Raw genomic sequence first — 19,936 nt, 5'->3', positions numbered from 1 at the left:
TGCTCCCCTGGAAAGATTTGTCATCAATATTACTAGTCAGTATCATTCTCTTGGCTACAGGATTGAATTGCTAATTTCACTTTATACATATTAAATTTGCTAAGTCTGGAAAAACAATTATGTTTTTTTTCACCACTTTGGCTACATATTTGGAACAAATTTTATAGGAATTACAAACACTTATACACACCACACATTTTAAATCCATGGTAGTTAGACTTGTAAGTAACTGATATATGAAAAAAAATAATGAATTGTCTCTGTTGCTGCCAAGAACTTAGGTCATGTATTTGGGACTTTTTTTTTTGAAATGCACTTTCAATGACAAAGAAATCTTTTGAAATGCAAAATACACTTTCTTAATTCATTTCAAGCATTTGAAATAAACAAATGATTTGGTTTATTTAATCTGGCACAATGAAAATTACCATAAAATAAATGACAATTTGACCTAAAAGGTTAGGGCTACGTATTTCAGGGTTTAGATTTGTAAGGCAGATAAGTCTGTAAAACTTCACAATCAATCACATGAGCACGTCAAACTTTGAGCTTCAAAGCAGCAGTGATCTTGCTATCTCTGAGTAGTAAGAGTTTTGCTCTGGAAATTTGTGTCATTGACATATCCTACCAAACAGCCTTAGAAGACACCAGAAAGATTTTTTTTTCATTACCTACAGTTTTCTCCCCTCCTCAACTTAAATTATCTGAATCCTCATTCTTCCATTTTTCTACTTCTACAAAAAATGTTAAAGTTTACAGTTGCTTAGTTTGATGTGAGTTTTAACAAGGCTAGAATTATAAAAGTGTCAAATCTTAGGTTGGGACATTACACATGATTTAGCTCAGTTACCCAAACAATGCTTGAATCCCCAATGTGTTTAGTTTTATATTATATATAAACATATTTATTTTATTCATTTTGTTTAGACTTTATTTGTCTGTTTTGTATTGTCTGAACCCTTCCAGTAACAAGGAAATTGTGCAAGGTTCTTCCTTTTGGAGAAAGAATTAAAGGCATTAGCAGAGTGTTGTCTTGATTTGTGCTTGAGAGCTAAGGAGATAGAAAACCTGAACATTTCTCTATCAAATGAGGCAATCGAATTGGTATTTTTAGATCAACCCACTAAACAAAAACAAAAACGAAAACTGTCCCATTTAGTTTTATAGACAAGACATACAAAAAATAATTGCAATCTTATCTAAACTTTTTCAAATAATTAAAAAGAAGTACATTCTGAAGCTAATTCTACAGGGCTGGTTATAGCCATATATCACTACCAGATGAGAACAATATAAGAAAGGAAAATACAGACTGATCTCAATTGTAAACATAGATAAACAAATCACAAATAAAAATTTTAGCAAAATGGCTCTTGCAATGCTTAAAGAAAAAAATAGTACACATTTGTTGAGTGATTTCTCTGTACTAGATACGGAGAAATTGTCTTATGCTGTTTTAATCCATATAATTTTTCCAGTACGGTATGAGGGAGCAATTATTATCCTCATTTTATAAAATTCATAATGACTGAGTTGAATTTACCTCAGGAATGCAAGGATAGGTTACTATTCAAACAGAATTCCCCACAGTGCAGACTAAAGGGGGAAAAAATCATGTGATCAGTAAACATAAACTTCAGTACCCATTAATGAAAAAAAAATCACAAACTAGAAATTTTGGAAAATGTCTTAAACTGATTAAAAGCATATTTATTATACACTTCTAATGTTTCACCACTATATATGGGGATCTGTCCAGAAAGTATCCATCCATGTAATATGAAAAATAGAGACATTTATTGGAGAACATACAAGATACAAGAAACATTGTACACAGGATAATGACTCCTCAGTCCCCTTCAAAGTAGGCACCTTGGGACCTCACACAGTTATCCCAATTGCCATCAGCTGCCCCATCATATTTTCCTGAACCTTATCAATGGTCTGATATCTCTTACATTTCAAAGGTGATTTTAGTTTTGTGAAAAGCCAGAAGTCACAGGGCACCACATCTGGGCTGCAAGGGGGCTGAGTCACCTGGGTGATTTGATGTGTTGCCAAAAACTCTGCATGGGAGGTGATGCATGAGTGGGTGCATTGTTGTAATGGAGCTGCCAATCACCCATTGCCCATAGCTGCAGCCTTCTGAATCATCTGAATAGTTTCCATGGAGGGATGTTCAAGCTTAATGCAAAATTTGATTCAGATTCGTTGTTGTTCTCAGTCGTTTTGAATGTGATGGCCACACAGTACACATGCTCACTCAACGGTGTCTACTGCCCCCACTGAATAGTACGGTGAAGTCTCATTGTTCATGCATGCACATTCCAGTCCACTTTCCTTGGCTGCCAAGTTACATTGATGTCATGCAAACCATTCTCATTAGATTAACAATGGCTGGACATTTTCTGGACATTAAAAGCACTCCTTTAAAGTCAGAAAGGAAACAAGAATGCCACTACATTAACTTTTATCTACTGTGACAGTATGTAACACTAGTTATAAGAATCAGAGACAATAATCATTATTTCTAAAATATATGATTACCATATCAGAAATTCCAAAACTCTCTAGTTAATTCTTCAACATAATAAGAGAAATTTCAGAAAAAAATGCTGAAAATGAAGTCAGTTTATAGAAACCATTGTTTTCCTATCCACCAATAACAGCAAATTAAAATGTAATGTTAAAAATAATAAAGTAGCAACATAAAAGATACCTAGAGAAAAAGACATATGACTTCTGAAAATAAAATAATAAAATTTTATTGAAAGTAATCAAATAAAAGATCAGCAAATAGAGCAATAAACCATGTTCATGGATGGGAAACCTGGATGTAGCAACCGTGTCAATTTTCTCTAAGTTAATCTATAAATGCAATGAAATTTTAATAAAATCCCCACAAAGATTTCTATGAAAGATGATAAGCTGATTTAAAAATGATGAGTGAAGTACACTGGAACAGGTAGCCACAATTCTGCAGAAAATGGGGAAGTTTGGGAAGGATGGGAAGGCATTCATTTCCAGATACCAAGACATCATGAAATCATAGTACAGACCACACCCAGCTTACAATGGTTTAACTTTACCATAGCATGAAAGTGGTACATGTTTGGTAGAAAACAAGCTTTGAATTACGAACTTTGATCTTTTCCCAGGCTAGCCATATGCAGTATGATACTTTTCTGATGCTGGGCAGTGGCAGTGAGCCATAGCTCCAAGTCAGCCACAAGATCATGCGGATAAACTGTTGCGCGTGGGTCACCGGCTAGCAGTGACCACGGCACACTGTGGATGGCTCGACAATACGCGAGAAAAAACACACATGCACAGAGACAAACCAGTTTCTGTGGGGAAGTAGGGACAGAATGGCCACCCCCCCAGTGGGGAGCGCGCTGATCCACCGTCCATACCTGCTTTTATTAGGCTCATTTTGCATAATAACTCAGGTAACATACAATACTCATTAGGGGAAGTAAGGAACATATAAAACAAAGAACTCTGCCGGTCTATTGAGTTGGGGGTCAAAGAGCTGTAAGGCTGAGGAACAAACTAGCTTCCTCCTAAGACCCTCCTCATTCAACTAAGAGCATTCTTGGACAAAGAAGGTTTCACAGTAATTTACATGTTCTTTCTTAGGCCCGATCACCCCGGGAAATCCGCACTTCCCAGTACCGAGCTGTACTTCCCCGTCATTGTTTCAGGCTTAGGTGGAGCGCGGGAACTAAAGCCACCGAGAGATAAGGAGATTTTCTTCCGGACGCTGAGAACTCAGACTTTGTCAGAGCCGAGGAGTGAGGGTCCATCACCCCTTTTGCTGCAGCCCCCCAAGTCCTTCTTTTGGGGGGCCTCCCAAAGTGATCGTGCCTGGCTTGGGTTGTTCCCCCCGTGGGGAATCTTACCCGTCTTTGGCTAACCGACCAAGCTTTTTTGGGGTTCAGCAGCCGAAACAGCATTACTGCCAGGGAGATAAGCTTTTTTTCTCCTTGCCGGCTCACGGTTCCAAGGGCGTTCCCTTAGCCTAGCCTAGGCGGGGGTCTCAGCTTCTAATACCAGTCAGGGCGGTTCCCAACAATAAACACCTGATACTATACAGGATATTGTGTTCCCAGGGAGTTTTGGATATTGTGCTTTGTGTTTTCACATCCTATCATGTCTACAAAAGGCCTGTCTTCTGCTTCTGGTGAGAAGAGGAAAGCAATTACTCTTGAGATGAAATTCAGCATAACTGCCCAGCAGTATTGTAATGTAAGTGTTCTGACCATACTTAATGTAGACCTGGCTAAGCTATGGTGTTCAGTAGGTTAGGTGTATTAAAGGCATTTTCAACTTATGATATTTTCAATTTACAATGAGTTTATCATGACATAAAGCATGTTATTAAAAAGGTGTAGTGCTAGGAATTCCGGTCAAGATGGCAGCATAGGCAGACATGGCTCACCTCTTCGCACAAACACAACAAAATTACACCTAAGATATAGAACAACCACCACTTAGAACCATCTGAAATCACATTGAATGGAAGTCTTGACAACTATGGAATTAAAGAAACCACATCCATCCAGACTGCTAGGAGGGGCACAAACACAGAACGGGGTGGTCCCACATCCACGTGTGGTGGATAAAAATTTGGGAGGGATATCTCAGGAGTCAGGAGTCCCAGATTCACAATAGAGCACCCAGCCCAGGATTCTGGAGCCAGGAAGATAAGTCCCCACAATTTCTGGCTGCAAAAACTAGCAAGCATTGAGTCATTGGAAGAAATTGCTGGAACCCCAAGCAGTTTCTCTCAAAGAACCCACAAATGGACTCACCTACTCAGACTCACTCCCTCTGGGCTCCAGCACCAGGGTGGTGGCTTGAGGGATACCGGTGGCATGCAGGAGAGGGATAAGGCATCTGGCACCAAAGCAAACAGAGACTATTGTCCATTTTCTGGGCCCTCCCCCAATAGAGCCAGCAGACTGGTACCATATCTAAGATTCCATCAACTGGGCTAACACTGTTTGACCCATTTTAGAAATCCCCAGAAATTCCATCCCCCACCCCAACTTACAGGCCCACCCAAGCTGCTTTTCCATATGAATGACTGGTCTTGGCTCATGCTTCACAACTTCCTAAATCCTCTCAAACAAGCAACAGCTGGCCTCCCAGGCCTGGACTAGCAGCCTAGATTCACAGCTTGGCTTCACATGGAAATCTGCAAACCTTGCAAAAGGATCAGCCATCTCAGATTGCTTTATAACTCAGGCAGAGTGGGGACTGATCTTAGCCTGCACCACCTGGGAAACTGCAGAGTCAGCACACCCAGTGGACAGCTACAGACTACATCGGAGCCCCAGCACCTGCTGCACCTGCACAGCTGATCTCCACAGAGGGTGGAGGTTGGTAGCAAGTGGTCACAGACAGTCCTTGCAGCTGACTGGCCTGGGCAAATCCCTTCCATTGATCTGCCAACAGCAGCCAAGGCTCAACTACAAGAGGAGGGTGTACTCAGCCCACACAGAGGGTATACCTTAAATACCCAGCTTGGGTGTTATGGGAGGCTGTGGCACTGGACCCTACAGGACACCTACTGCATTAGGTCACACTATCAAGACACAGAGTCAAGGCATCTCTACCTAATACATAGAAACAAACACAGGGAGTTTGCCAAAATGAGGAGAAAAAGAAATATGGCCCAGATGAAAGAACAGATCAAAACTCCAGAAAAAGAGCTAAACAAAATGGAGATAAGCAATCTATCGGATGCAGTGTTCAAAACACTGGTTATAAGGATGCTCAAGGAACTTAGTGAAGACCTCAGCAGCACAAAAAGGATCCAGTCAGAAACAAGAGATAACACTAACTGAAAGAATGATTTACAGGGAAACAACAGTAGAGTGGATGAAGTGGAGAATCAAATCAATGATATGGAACATAAGAAAGCAAAAAATAACCAATCATAACAAGAAGAAAAGATAATCCCCCAAAATGAGGATAGTATATGCAGCCTGTGGGACAAGTTTAAGCAATCCAACATTCACTTCAGAGGAGTGCCAGAAGGGGAAGAGAGAGATCAAGAAAGTGGAAACTTATTTGAAAAAATAATGACAGAAAACTTCCCTAATGTGGTGAAGGAAAGACACATGCAAATCCAGGAAGCACAGAGTCCCAAATAAGATGGGTAGAAAGGAGCCCACTCCAAGACACGTCATAATTGAAATGCCGAAGGTTAAAGATAAAGTTGGGAGGGAGGCACTGTGGGAGAATGGGTGAGAGGTGAGGGGATTAAGAGGTACAAATAGGTAGTTACAGAATAGCTATGTGGATATAAAGTACAGTATAGGAAATGGAATAGACAAAGAACTTACACCCATGACCCATGGACATGAACAATGGTGGGGGGATTGCCTGAGGGAGTTGGGGGTGCTGGGTGGAGGGGGGCAAAGGAGGAAAAATTAGGACAACTGTAATAGCATAATTAATAAATCTTTTAAAAGTATAGCGCTCATGCAAGAACAGGCCAATAGCCCATAGAATAAAATAAAGAGGCAAGAAACACATCTACGCATATATGGAAATTGCAGAAGGCAGGGGAATCTTCATAGTGAATGAGGGTAGACTATTCAAGAAATGGTTCTGGGGCAACTGTGCATATCACAACATGCATAGATTAATTTCATGTGGAATAAAGCAAACTTTAAATCTCTCCTTTTGTAAAATGCAAAGTCTATTCATGATTTTTAAAAGATCTCTCAGCAGACTAGCAATGGAAGGAAACATTCTTAATCTAATAAAAGATATCTACAAAAAAACTTATAACTAAAATCATTCTTGATGGAAAAATATTGAATGTTTCCCAGAATTAAAAAATAAGGCCAGGATGTCTCTTGGGTAATGAATTTGTTCTCAACTTAAATAGTAATCTCATATTTTATAACATCAGAACCTTTTCAGGGTGGGAGAGTTGCTTTTCTGTGGCTCTGAGTAATTCTCCAGACCTGTTCTTTGCCATGTGAAGATGCTCTGTAGAACCTGTCCAGTATTAGAAGTTAAAAGCACGACTAATGTTTATCTTTCACCCAAGAAGGTGACAGTGTTATTGGAAACCCCTAAAATTAGGGTCTCTCCAACTCTAAGTGATTATTTCAGGGTTATAGAGAAACCCTTTCCAAATTTGGATCTGGAGCTCTATGATGCGGTACACACCACTGGCATCAACACTAAAGCAGTGGTGCCCCTTCCTTTGCATTTCTGAGTCAGTGGTCACAATAAGGAGACACTCTGTCTCTCTGTCAATGAGCCTTTTACCAGGTCTGCTGGCACAAGTAACAAGATGACCACAAATGATTTGAAATTTAAGTAGAAAGTCTTGGGAAAGAAAATGTAATATTGTCTCAGCAAGAGTCCAAATTCCCTTCTGACTTGTTGGCAATAGCCTAGAAAAGACTGTCTAGTTAATTATGATGAATTCACTTCATTTCTTTCTGGATGTGAGAGAAAATTCAAACCACTGATTAGTGAGCTGTCTCTAAAGAAATAGAGATAGCCAATTGACCACACCCCCCAATTTATAATGGCAGTAATAATATGTACCGCATAGAGTAGATGTGAAGCTTAAGTAGATAAGGCAGATGTATTTTGCACAATGCCAAACCATAGTTCATTACGGTTACTATGATTCCCCTTAATATCATCATCATCATCATCATTATCCTTGTCATCATTAATTATCATATGCCATGTGCCAGTCTCACATTAAAATACTAAAGGCAGAACCATATCCATTTGTAGAGTTTAATAATCCCTGGGAGATACTTAGCTATTACCAACTCATGATACAATTATTCTTAAAGGAAAAGGTTTTAAGTTCACCATATTACAGGTGGTTGGGAAAGAATTTATTAGTCAAATATTCTAGAAAATGGCTGACTGAACAATCTAATTAAGAATATTTAACCTGCCCTGGCTGGTGTAGCTCAGTAGATTGAGCGCAGGCCTCTAAACCAAAGGGTCGCCAGTTCGATTCCCAGTCAGGGCACATGCCTGGGTGGCAGGCCAGGTCCCCAGTTGGGGACATGTGAGAAGCAATCACACATTGATGTTTCTCTCCCTCTTTTTCTCCTTCCCTTCCCCTCTCTCTAAAGAATAAATAAAATATTTTTAAAAGAATATTTAACCTGAATATTTATATACATAGGGACATATTAAATATAATGTTGAAAAAACCAACCCAAATGTGGGTTAAGAAATAGAGACATACATTGAAACAGAAAAGGATCTGAGTTGTTAACCAAATCTTGGATCAGGCACTGGCCAGAATTTGCACCTTTTCAACTCTACCAGCAGATGGTGCTGTGAAGTAGAATAAGACCAGCCCAGAGCCAAGCATCCAGGTGCTGAACTGAGGTTGATTTACCGGCAATGTAAGGGAATCTTTATAATTATTTGTTTGTTTGCTTATTTTCTATTTAATCCACTGGGAATAACTTGGAAAAAGTTTTTTAAGATAACTTTTATTTCAAATATTATTTTATGGCTTAGAAATCACTTTTAGATACATTTTCTGTTTTCTGTCATTTTCATTATAACCCTTCAGTAAGGTAGGCAAGTCCTACTATCCCTATTTTGGTGGCTAATTTGAGACTCAAAGATTAGTTAGCAGTCTCAGCTTCTTATAGTTAGTAGGTAATGGTGGTAAGATTTGAACGCTGAATTTCTGACCCCAAGCTCAGAGAATTTCCTTCTACACTCCAAATTTATAAAGCTGAATGCACTGTCAGCAATCTCAGTCTTAAAGTTCAGTAAATTTAAGAATATTTAAATGAACATATATATTACTTTAAGATTTTTGACTTCATGAGGGCTATTTATTAAGTGGCTAAAAGATAGTTTAGGAAATATTTCACTTTAGTAAACTTCTTTCAAGAACTTTATAATATAAAATTTCACAAGATGAAATTAAATTCAGTTATAATTTCTTCTTTGTTTACAAATCTAATTCTTTGTTAAAGTGAAGTTAATTAAATAATTGTCAATAACCAAGCTCTAAATTCTTAGTGATCAAATGTTCTAAATATATTTTAAAGGAGTTAATACTTAATTTAAAATAATTTATATTGTAATAGACAAGGAATATATATCAACTGTTTTGTTTAGATATTATCATTGCAAAAAAAAATTTGTTCTACTGACAGAGCTATGTATCTGCTAGAGTGACAAACTGTCACAGTTTACCTGGATCTAAAAGGTTTCTTGGGACATGGGACACTCAGTGCTAGACATGGACAAACCAGGACAGTTGGTCACCCTAACACACACACATAATATTTTATTCTTTATAAATATATAATATATTGTACTTTTTCTTCCTAATAACTTGAATCATTTTGCACAATTATTTTACTATGCCATAATATGATGATGCCCATAATAACTATTTTGATGAATAAATGTACTAAACTAAACCAACACACCTATATATTTTTAGATATTTTATCTCAGTTTTACTCTCTGTTTGCTGTCACTGTGTATTCAAAAACCCTTTAAATTCTGTTAGCAAAAATACAAAGTCAGATAACCAACCAACTCCCTGGGAATTTATAAAATGCATTTTCTAAGTATAGTCTATAGGTATTTTTAAACTTAAAAGAATTATCATTGACATACAATATTATTACTTTTAGGCACACAACATAGTAATTAGACATTTATATATACCTTATGAAGTGATTACCATCTTAAGTCTAGTACCGATCTGGCACCGTATATAGTTATTACAATATGACCAACTATATTCCTTATGCTGTACTTTACATCCATGTGACTAATTTTATAACTGGCAGTTTATCATACTTCTTAATCCCATGGACATTTTTTGTCCATCATCCCACCTCGCCCCCACCCCGGGCAACCATTAGTTTGTTCTCTGTATCTATGAGTCTATTTCTGTTTTGTTTTGTTACTTTGATTTGTTTTTTTAAGATTCCACATGTAAATGAAATCATATGGCATTTGGGTTTCTCTCTCTGACTTATTTTATTTAGCATAATATCCTCTAGGTCCATCCATGTTGTTGCAAAGGACCAGATTCTAGTCTTTTTTATGGCTGAGTCATATTCCATTGTAAATATATGTCACATCTCTTGATCCATTGTCTCTCAATGGGCACCAAGGTTGTGTCCAGATCTTGGCTATTATAAATAAAGCTGTAATGGACATAGGAGGTCTGCAAGCATTTTGAAGGAATAAAGTGCATTTCTTTTTTTAATTTAAAAAGAACTGCTGTACTGGATAAGGATTAGATTAGTTGGCCAATCAGTACTGGATTAAAGAAGACAGAAGTGTATTTTTCTCTCACGTGAAAGAAGTCCAGGGCAGGCAGCTCAGAGCTGGCAAAGAAACTTGACACCATCGGAGAACCAGGCTTTCCCTACCTTGTTACACTGAACTTCACAGTCTAAGAGGGTTGCTGAGATTCCAGCCATCGTTACCATATTCCAATCAGTGAGAGGGAGGAAGGGAAAGAGAATCACATTCAATATTTCATGTCAGCCAGATCTTAGTCCTGTGGCCACATCTAGCTGCAATTAATGCTGTAAAATACAGACTTTACTCTGAGTGGCCACGTGTGTCATTGAAACCAGAATTCTGTTACTTAGGGAAAGAGGGAAAGTCAATACCAGGGAGCAATTAGATGTCCCTGGAACACCTATCCAGACTGAACTACTGTAGTCAATGACATTTCTACATTTGCAAACCAAGAATTACTTGAGTCTCTTCTATTTTTAATCTACCCTCAACATGTGATTCCTGTAAAAAATGAAAAGATCACTTACATTTAACTTGTCAGCATATGAGTTTGCATATATCTTGTCCTGCATCATCTTGGGTCTCTAGAACAGACATAATTCATGCTGAAATGTGGAAAGGAATTGAAACCATGCCATACTCTCTGCTCAAAGCTGGGTCCAATATTTCTTCTTCCAGCCTAGCATTCAACTCACACAGGCGATAGCTAAACAGGGATGTGCATATGACCACCATGCCTGCAACCTTGAATTACATAATCTCCAAGGGTCTGCGCCTGGCCTATGACCTCGTACCTGCAGTTTTCTTTGAGGGCCGTCAGCCTGGTTTTGTGACTCTCAAGTAGGATGAAGCTATAACTGACACCATGAGCATCCTCAAAGATTTCTAGATTCCTGGATTGTTATCACTAAGAGGTACCAAGAGTCCAACTCCCTCCTTTTACAGAGAAGACCCAGAGGAGTTAAGTAACTTGTCTAAGGACACCAAGCTATTTAGTTACGAAAGGTTCTTTGAGAATCACTCCTGGCCCAATTCTCCAAATGTCGTGGACAGGATAGGACCTGTGGTTGGTTGTGCAGGCCCTATCTTCAGGTGGACACACCACCACTGTGGTTCCACCACACTTCCTTCCCCTGACATTCAGAAGCAGCTTTGTGATGTTCTCAGCCTCACATAACCTCTACAGAAGGACACTAATGTGGTAGAGTCACTGCCCAGCCGCAGGGTGAAGGGGCTTGATGGTCCTTTCCTTCACGTGCAGTAAGAGAGTGGGATGTGCTTCTTCCAGGGCAGGAGTCATTGTTTCCTTTCCATGCTTCCAGATCTCCCAAGTGACCATCCTAAGCCATCTCTTTCAGGCGTCATGTGTACCTAGGGAACCCTGATAATTTGGGTTTTTTTTCCCATTTACACTGGACAAAAGTTGTATATGCTCACAGAATCATCAAATAGGAAGGGACCGAGAGATCACTATTTTCTCAACTTCTTGATTTCTCAGTTGCAAAAACTAAACCCAGCAAGAAGAACTGATGTAGCCAAGATCATATTTCTTCATTACGAAAAACAGAAAGCCAAAGCTTAAAACAACTTCATAGTTTGTTTTGAATAATATTAACTATTTATATAAATATAGAAATATTACTATTTATATAATAGACTAGCACCTGAAAACTAATTGCCCGCTTTAGATGAAACATGTGGAGTTGCTCCAAAGTCTTTTAAATATATAATTACATGACATGGGCTTTATGTAGGTTTATAAAATATTTTATTTACAGTAGAGCTTTACAAAAATAGTTTTAATAAAATTAATACAAAACCATTTTACAATATAACTTATATAACTATCTTCTCAAAAAAAAGTGACATTTGATTATAACACATAAACTACATTTGTATCTGTTAAGTCACATTGTAGTATAAATATGCTTCATCATCATTTTTAATAATAAGGTACATGCCAATAACAGTGAACAATGGACAACAATGTTATTTTATTATTCTTCCGATGTAAAAGTCATCTCTGGCCAAAACAAAATTAACCAAAGAAAAGTAAAACAATTGTCCTTCTGTTCAACAACACAGTCCTTTTTAATTATTTGGGAGTTTATCTGACAAAGACACCGCATTAATGTGAAAGCACTGTGGCATAAAGTCTAGCAACAATATCCCCAAAAGCCTTCTCCGATGTCTTTGCTCAACTGTTTATTCAGTATTTTGCCAAGATAAATAAAGACTGATCTCAACCCTCTCCTTCATTAGTCTCAAGTGTTCTTAGTATGCATTGAGGTTTTTAGACCTTCCCAACTGGCATATGTTTAAAATGTGAGTTTCTTTCTTTGGCTTCAAGTAGAGTTTCACAACACTTAGGAAATGTACTGAGCTCCTCCGTGTGGCTGAATCTCCGTGACTCCCCACCCCACAACATTTCCCCGGATGTGACAGGACTCGGCTCCTCCAGTCTCTCTGATCTCTTCATTGCTGAGAACACGATCCCAGATATTGAAGCCCGTGAGTCTTCCAGAAAAGGCCAGAGTTTCATCGAAGCCGCCGCCCACACAGCAGCCATTCTTTTCCTGGCCAATCTGCAGTATGCCTCCCTCAGGAATAACGTGACCTGTGGCCATCCCAGCAGTGGTGGCCACCAGTTCGCCATTTACCCACGTGGACAGGAGCCCTCTCTCTGACTTCCAGGTGCTGCACAGATGGGTCCACCTTCCCAGGGAAATCACAGTATCGGCAACCAGTCTGTTCTCCTCTCCACCCACCACGAACACCACGGACTGATTGCTGAGGTACAGCTGCATCTCATATGGATTCCTCTTCGTGCCATAGGAAAACAGGATGGTTTTGTTTAATACATCAGTGGCTTTGACCCAAATGCAGGCACTAAAGGATTCAAGCTTCATTGGTGTCGCCGGATGCACGCTTCCAAAAATCTTTTTGGAACGCATTGGGAATAAAATCGCTGTTTCACAACCTAGAGTAGCAAGACAAGAGGAAGAATATGAAAGAAAATATGAAGTCATTCAGAAGTGACTCTGGCGTTTAGGTATTTTAGCACGGGCATGTCAATGACTACAATTCAAAATTATATGCAGGATCACATTATGACTGGAGGGGCCTCAAGGGTACTCGCTACAGAGCAAAGAAAACGGAACAAGTCTCATTCAGTGAAGCATCTGAATGGAGGAGAAGGCGTGCAGAGAGGCCAAATTGTTCAAACCACAAAATAATGAAAATCATGTTTTAATAACTATTTCCCCTCCCAATTAACTTTTTCTTTGTTACAGCTCTTTAAAAAATGTTGAATCACTATGCATTAACTTCAAACAATGACACCATAGTTTCCAAGAACTTGGAGCCAAACTGGTTTTCTTCTCCTTGACTTCACCAAGCTTCTAGAACAAAAACCAGTAAAATTCATTGGATCCAGTGCACCTCATTTAGCTATTGTTAACATTCATTTTAAAACAAAAACTCTAGTAACAGTCATGTTGTTACTGAATACATTTTAATATAGCACATACTCTCAGAGATTTATAAACTTTGCAAAGTTTGTAGAAAACTATCTGTGAAAGGCAACAATGTACAATAGGGATGACTAATTTGTATTAGATGCTTACTATGTGCCAGATACTGTTCTTAACACTTTATGTCATTTTAATCCTCCTATCAACTCTAAGAGATAGTCTTAATATTCCCATTTGACAGATGAGAAAACTGAGCCAGAGAGCACTAAGTACCTGAGCTATGTTTACACAGATGGCAAGCAGTAAAACCAGGGTTTGGACTTGGGCACTCTGGCTGCAGAGGCCACACCCTAAACTTGCATGATGCATTATGTTTTAATGGTAGAAGAGCCCCTGGATTTGGCTGGAACAGCTGGAACTCAGCTCGTTGTACTACTAGTAAGCTATGCAGCTTTTGATGAGTCTGCTAATCTCTCCAAGCTTTACAGTTTTCTGTAGAAGGTTCTTCCTTCCATTCTCCTTCCAATATTCTGCAAGTCAGTAAGCAACAACCATGTAGCTGTATAAAGCAAAGATATGCTTAAAAATTCTTACTTTGCTCTCATGCTTATAAATAGTATTTAAGCACTAATAGAAAACTTGAAGGACGAGTGAGTTATTCCAAGGGGATTGTTGGCGAACATATTTCTGCTAAAGAGCACATAGAAGGAGACTTTCACACTCGGGGGTTGGGAGCTCGGTGAACCCCCACTGTGCCCCTCTGCAGATCCCATGTCCGATGGTCAGGGGGCTGGAAATGCTGAAATGAAGACCTTCTGGGTGTCTCTGGGAAACTATGTGCTAAAACCTTTAACAGATGAACTCTGAATTTCTGCTAACCTCATATACGTATAAACAAACAGATAAAGAAATATTTTTAATATAAATTAGGACCAAGCATTCCCTCTGTAACAACCTAAAGAAGATCTGCCATAAAATAGCTTTGAAAAGTGAACTTCCAGAGGACTCAAAGACTGACTGGTGAGAAGACAGAACCTGCAGGCATCAAACATCCACGCAAAGCCTGGTGAGCTGAGTTAAATGCCTGCAAGTGGCTGAGGGCTAGGCTCTGTCCTAAAAAAATTAAACAGATGAAAATAACCAAAAAAAATTAAGATTCACAAAATTCTATAAAAGTAACTACAATACTAAAGCACAGATCTGGCCCTGGCACAGTTTAGTATTACCCTTTTCACTGAAAAATTTTAATTTTTGAAGATTTTTTAAAACTTCATTTTTAATGAGACACTGATTCTTTTTTCAAATGAACTTAGTAGGTGCATTTTTGCTTTCCTAGCTGTGTGACAAATCAGAGATCGTGGAACAAAAGATCATATTATGTTTGGGCATCTGAGATATTCCCTGTAATGTTTCAGAAAAATAGTATTCAAGAGGGTGCCTACTGCAACCTAATTAGCCGATTTCCTGTTTAAATAAGTGCAGGCAGTCGGGGTTGCATTCCAAAGCATTCCTTCCTTGCCTCTCAAAGACCCAGCGTCCCCTGCAGGCTGTCCTGGCTGTGTGAGTTCACAGAGTGGGACTGCGTGTTGGCAGGCTTTTTCTGGTTTCTTTTGGGGGCCAGTGATTGAGGCTCTTGATATCTCTTGAAAACGTCAAAAACTCTCTCATGAAATGGCTTTTAACTAATAGGTTTTTCTGATTATGTTATCAAAGACCAAACAAAATTAAAACCAGGTTCCTCGGAGGCCAACAACAGAATGATTAGGAATCCCTTAGAAGCCATACTGGCAGGAAATCAAGAGAGGGGAAAGCAAAGCATGTGGGTGAATGTATTATTGGATTTAATAAAAAAAAAATAACATTTTAGAATTCAGAAATACATCCCTCTTCTGATCTAATATGCAGAGGTGAAGACAAAAATTCTGTAATTCTTCAGTTTTTCAGGCATATTATACATGGTTTGCAAAAGTCAAGAAATTTCATTCATTAAAATAGCCACAGAATTATAATTTGTCTCTATCACTTAAATTGAGGATCTATTGTATATTTGATATTATGCATTTCTGCTGTCTGAAGCCCTACTGAATATTTAAGAAAATAAGTTCTGTACTGATAAATAACCCTCAAATACTCAGTAAAGATTGATATTCTGGCATAGTTTCTGTAACTTAAATGAAGTGTGCTCTCGCACATGCTTATGATTTTCCTCATACTGCATCCAGTAAGAGTTATTCTATTGGAAATACAGTGAAGGACGGCACTGTTTGTAATTTTTTTCAGTTTCTGAGATTTTTAGGAAAAATGCAGTTATATTGTCTCATCCAGAACACTGATTTTCTAACGTATAACCCACAAGTGATTGTTGCATCACCATTTCCTAGAAATTTTGAATTATAAAGGAGCGTTACTTGGCTCCAAATCTTCTTTATTTCTTTCAATGTATTTAAAATGTATGATCTCGGGCCCACATGCGTCTGGAGGTGCATGGAGGATCACATGGGACTTTGACAAATGGCATCGGGTTTGAACCACTTCTCTCCTGTTTGACCCTGACCCCCCATCCCCACCCCAAGTCCCTGGGGTGGGATCGGGATACCGATTGGCTCCTACACACTACCAGTTCCACTTTGGATCACTCAGCGGCCAGGTTATTCCAAGGCGTACACCCTGGGACCTCCACTAGCCCCCTAATTCCACAGACCCCGGGGGCTGGGAGCCCCTCAGGAATTCCGTAACCCTTCAGGAGATCAGACTCAGCCCCAGGTCTCTTGCTCGGAACTGGCGGCAAGGAGAGGCTGGCCCAGGGATTGGAAAATGTCCCTAAAAATTAGGCTGGGCCCTGAAATAGCGCGGGGAACCAGAGCTCCCCTAAAGAGAGAGACCGGCTAAAATTAGAAGAAGTGGAAATCCCTAACGGAGGGAAGCGAGGCCGCTAGAGAGGTCACGGTTATAACTGGCCAATAGAGCCCCTGCTACGCCTGGGTGGATCGGGTGTCAGCTAGGGGCCCTTGCCTATTTCGAGACTATGATGATCTGGTCCATAGCTATTTTCGGGGTTCTTCGGGACTGGGGAATACTTTTTAAAGTCCATTTTCCCGCCTTGTATAGTGTGCCCGTGCTCTGTGGCCGTGCGTGGAGAAATAGAGGAGTGAGTGAGTGTGTGTGTGTGTGTGTGTCTGTGTGTGTCCCATTCATGCGTCCGCTGGAGGATTGCCTGACTTGGCTTCCCCCAACGCGTGCTCGAAGAACAAAGCCGCAGGGGCGACCCTGCTTGGCCCGTGTCCTTACCTGCGGGCAGCCATCGCTGAGCCGCCCAGCCTTGCACCGCGCGGAGGTCGGCTCGCGTCTGCCGCAGCTCCTCCAGCACCGCGTCCAGGGCGCGCCCCGCCTCCCCCGGGCGCAGCGCCTCGGCGCCCTCCAGGCGCGCCAGCCTTCGCCCCGTGTCGCGGCTCGCCTGCAGCAGCTCGTCCAGTGCGGGGGCAAGCCTGGCCTCCGCCAGGGCTGCGGGCACGCAGGGCCTCGCCAGACTGCCGGCCAGCCGGCCCAGCTCTGCCCGCAGCCTCCGCAGCTCGCCGCGGAGGACGTCGTCGGTGGCCTGCAGCAGCATGCCCTCCCTCATCTGCGAGTTCTCCAGCATGATGAAGAGCTTGTCCCACTCGGAGTGCTCCGGGCGGCAGTCACACGGCGTGGCTAGAGCGCGGAACACACACACTAATTACCGACCCGCCCAGGCCTTCCTCGGCTGTGCGTTGTAAAAAGGTGACCTCCCTAGGTGGTCCCAAGTTATGGCCCACCCCAGCACCCCCTTTCCCTTTAAGGACACCTGGAGGAAACAGCGTGAAGATATCTGAGAATGACAGAACCATTCATGCAGGTATATGTTAAGTTGAACTCTATGAAATTGCCGTTCATGTAGCTCAAAACAGGCAAACATCGGCGATTTCATACGGTTCAACCCATTATGCATCTGAGACAAATAACTTTTCGAAACCTTTCTTAGAATCCTTCTCTCTTTTGCAAACAGACTATACTTTTTAGCCCATTTCATTGGCTACAAAATATATGTGTGACTTTTAGACCCAAAGAGGTGGGTTCGTAATTAGGGTTAGCAGAGAGATAGTTAAAATGAACTTACACTCCTCAGTGGGATGGAGTCCATTGTCTATTTCGTTGTCCAAATTCACATACATGAGCTCATAGTCATCCGAGTTCTCGGCACACGCTGCAGACCAGAGAGCACAAAACAGAATCCCATAGAGACGCATCGCTGGAGAGAGACAAAGTTCTTTCGTGACTTCGCACAGCTGGCGGGAGGGGACCAGGCGAGAGCCTCTCGAGTGAGCAGAGTTTGAGCAGAGGAGAAGGAGAGTGAGAGGCAGGAGCCGAGAGCCCTTAATAAATGCTGGGGAAGCCTGAATGGGGATGAATGAGTAATGCCGGTGGCACTGCATAGCGGGAGTTCCCCTGCATTTGAGGGGGAGGGGGCTGGGTGGGAGGGCGAGGGAGACTTGGAGGTTGCTCAATAGTAAACTACAAAGGTTTGCACTGCAGTCAGATTAATTGGAGGAGGGTCAGAGGGGAAAGGGGCGGTAGTTGGGGGTGGGGGGGCCCGGCGGTGGACTGGGCTAAGACTCTGCCCCTGAGGATTATCTTGTAGCTTGAACTGGTAGCACTGAAGGATGAAAGGAAGGGGAGTTGGGTTAGGGGGAGAAGTAATTCAGCAGGCATAGAGATGTGAAAGCAAGATCATCATTTCAGTATTTTGTCTGAGGTTTTATTATTTCACAACCTCTTATATGTAGAAAACTTTTTTCACTTTTTCTTTGTAAGCAGTTTTGCAGGTCTAAACCGTGAAAAGTTACTCGTTGATTCCGAGATAAACCAACTTGGAATTTCCATGGCTCTAGAAGCCAAGTCTGTTTCTAGTTATTCCATCTTTAATCCTTATGGAGTTGCAACTATACTGTATAAACACACTTTTTTTTATTGATTTAGAGAGGAGGGGAGGGAGGGAAGGATGGAAGGTGGAAGAGAGAGAGAAAAAAACATCAACTTGCTGTTCCACTTACTTATGCATGCATTGGTTGATTCTTGTATGTGCCCTGACCCTGGAACTAACCCACAACCTTGGTGAATCCAGACAGTGCTCTAACCACCTGAGGTCCCCAGCCAAACACGCTTGTTAAATGACAACACAGCATAACTGTTAAACCTAAAATGGGAAAGAGCTGTGGAGTGGAATAAACTGATTTTAGGTGTGTTTTTAATAACCTAATATTCTATGTAAATTATATTTTTCCACCAGACTTAGAGTCAAAAATCCTGTTTTTACAGTGAATTTAGGGATTCCTGTTTCTGCCAATATGTGAAAGTCTATATATATTGAAGGTTTTCCTGCACAAAACACCTAGAAATGTGTTTAAATTATAATACTTTTACTTTTTTAAGATTTTATTTATTTTTGTAGAGAGAGGGGAAAGGAAAGAGAAAGAGAGGGAGAGAAACATCAATGTGTGATTGCCTCTTGCATGTCCCCTAACTGGGGACCTGGCCTACAACCCAGGCATGTGCTCTGACTGAGAATCAAACCAGCAACCCTTTAGTTCGCAGTCCCACGCTCAATCCACTGAGCTACACTAGCCAGGGCTATACTACTGATTTTAAAAGTACAAATAAGCATCTCCCCAAATAAGGGAAATATTCAGGGGCCAAAGATAGAAAAGGAACCAAATCCAGAAGAGTAAGCCCAAGAGCTAATGCTGGAGCACCCCTGCAGTGAGGTCATTGGTTCTGTAACAGCCATGTTAGTAACCATGTGGGATGAAAGCTTAAGCCAGGGTGGGGAGTTAGAGGTGAGACCCTCATCTAAGGCCAGACTCTGTCATAGCCCTACTCTCTGCCCCAGCACCAGGAAGTGAAAAGTAAGCATGTTTCTCTTTGATGGAGCTCTACAACATCCCTCAGAATTTGTGATTTGGGATCTACCCTCACATGTGCTCCAGATTTAAAGGTATGCTATCTGCCACTGTAAAAATAAATTCACAGTGAAAAATATTTAAACATTTGAGGAAATGCAATCATTTATAAATGACAATCAGCAGAAGCCTAAAAGTATTAGACATGCTTGTCTTAATAAGTTTATTTTAAAAAAAAATATCAGCTAGACACTA

General features: G+C 40.6%; 2 protein-coding genes across 6 annotated transcripts in view; one reads left to right on the top strand and one right to left on the bottom strand.

Moving 5' to 3' along the window:
* VEPH1 (ventricular zone expressed PH domain containing 1) overlaps positions 1 to 19,936 on the top strand; it is a 209,514-nt gene that overhangs the window by 35,930 nt on the left and 153,648 nt on the right. The window lies entirely within an intron of this gene.
* PTX3 (pentraxin 3) lies at positions 12,096 to 18,122 on the bottom strand. Its single transcript, XM_045852123.1, has 3 exons — positions 17,902 to 18,122; positions 17,055 to 17,456; positions 12,096 to 13,273 (listed from the first exon to the last, which is right to left on the bottom strand). The coding sequence occupies exons 1-3, from the start codon at positions 18,029 to 18,031 to the stop codon at positions 12,660 to 12,662; spliced, it is 1,146 nt and encodes a 381-aa protein (XP_045708079.1). The 5' UTR covers positions 18,032 to 18,122; the 3' UTR covers positions 12,096 to 12,659.

This window comes from Phyllostomus hastatus, unplaced genomic scaffold (assembly GCF_019186645.2).
Source record: "Phyllostomus hastatus isolate PE091 unplaced genomic scaffold, TTU_PhHast_1.1 phas_contig_86, whole genome shotgun sequence".
In the NCBI taxonomy this organism is placed as follows: Eukaryota; Metazoa; Chordata; class Mammalia; order Chiroptera; family Phyllostomidae; genus Phyllostomus; species Phyllostomus hastatus.
This window is presented reverse-complemented; position numbering and strand designations above follow the sequence as displayed.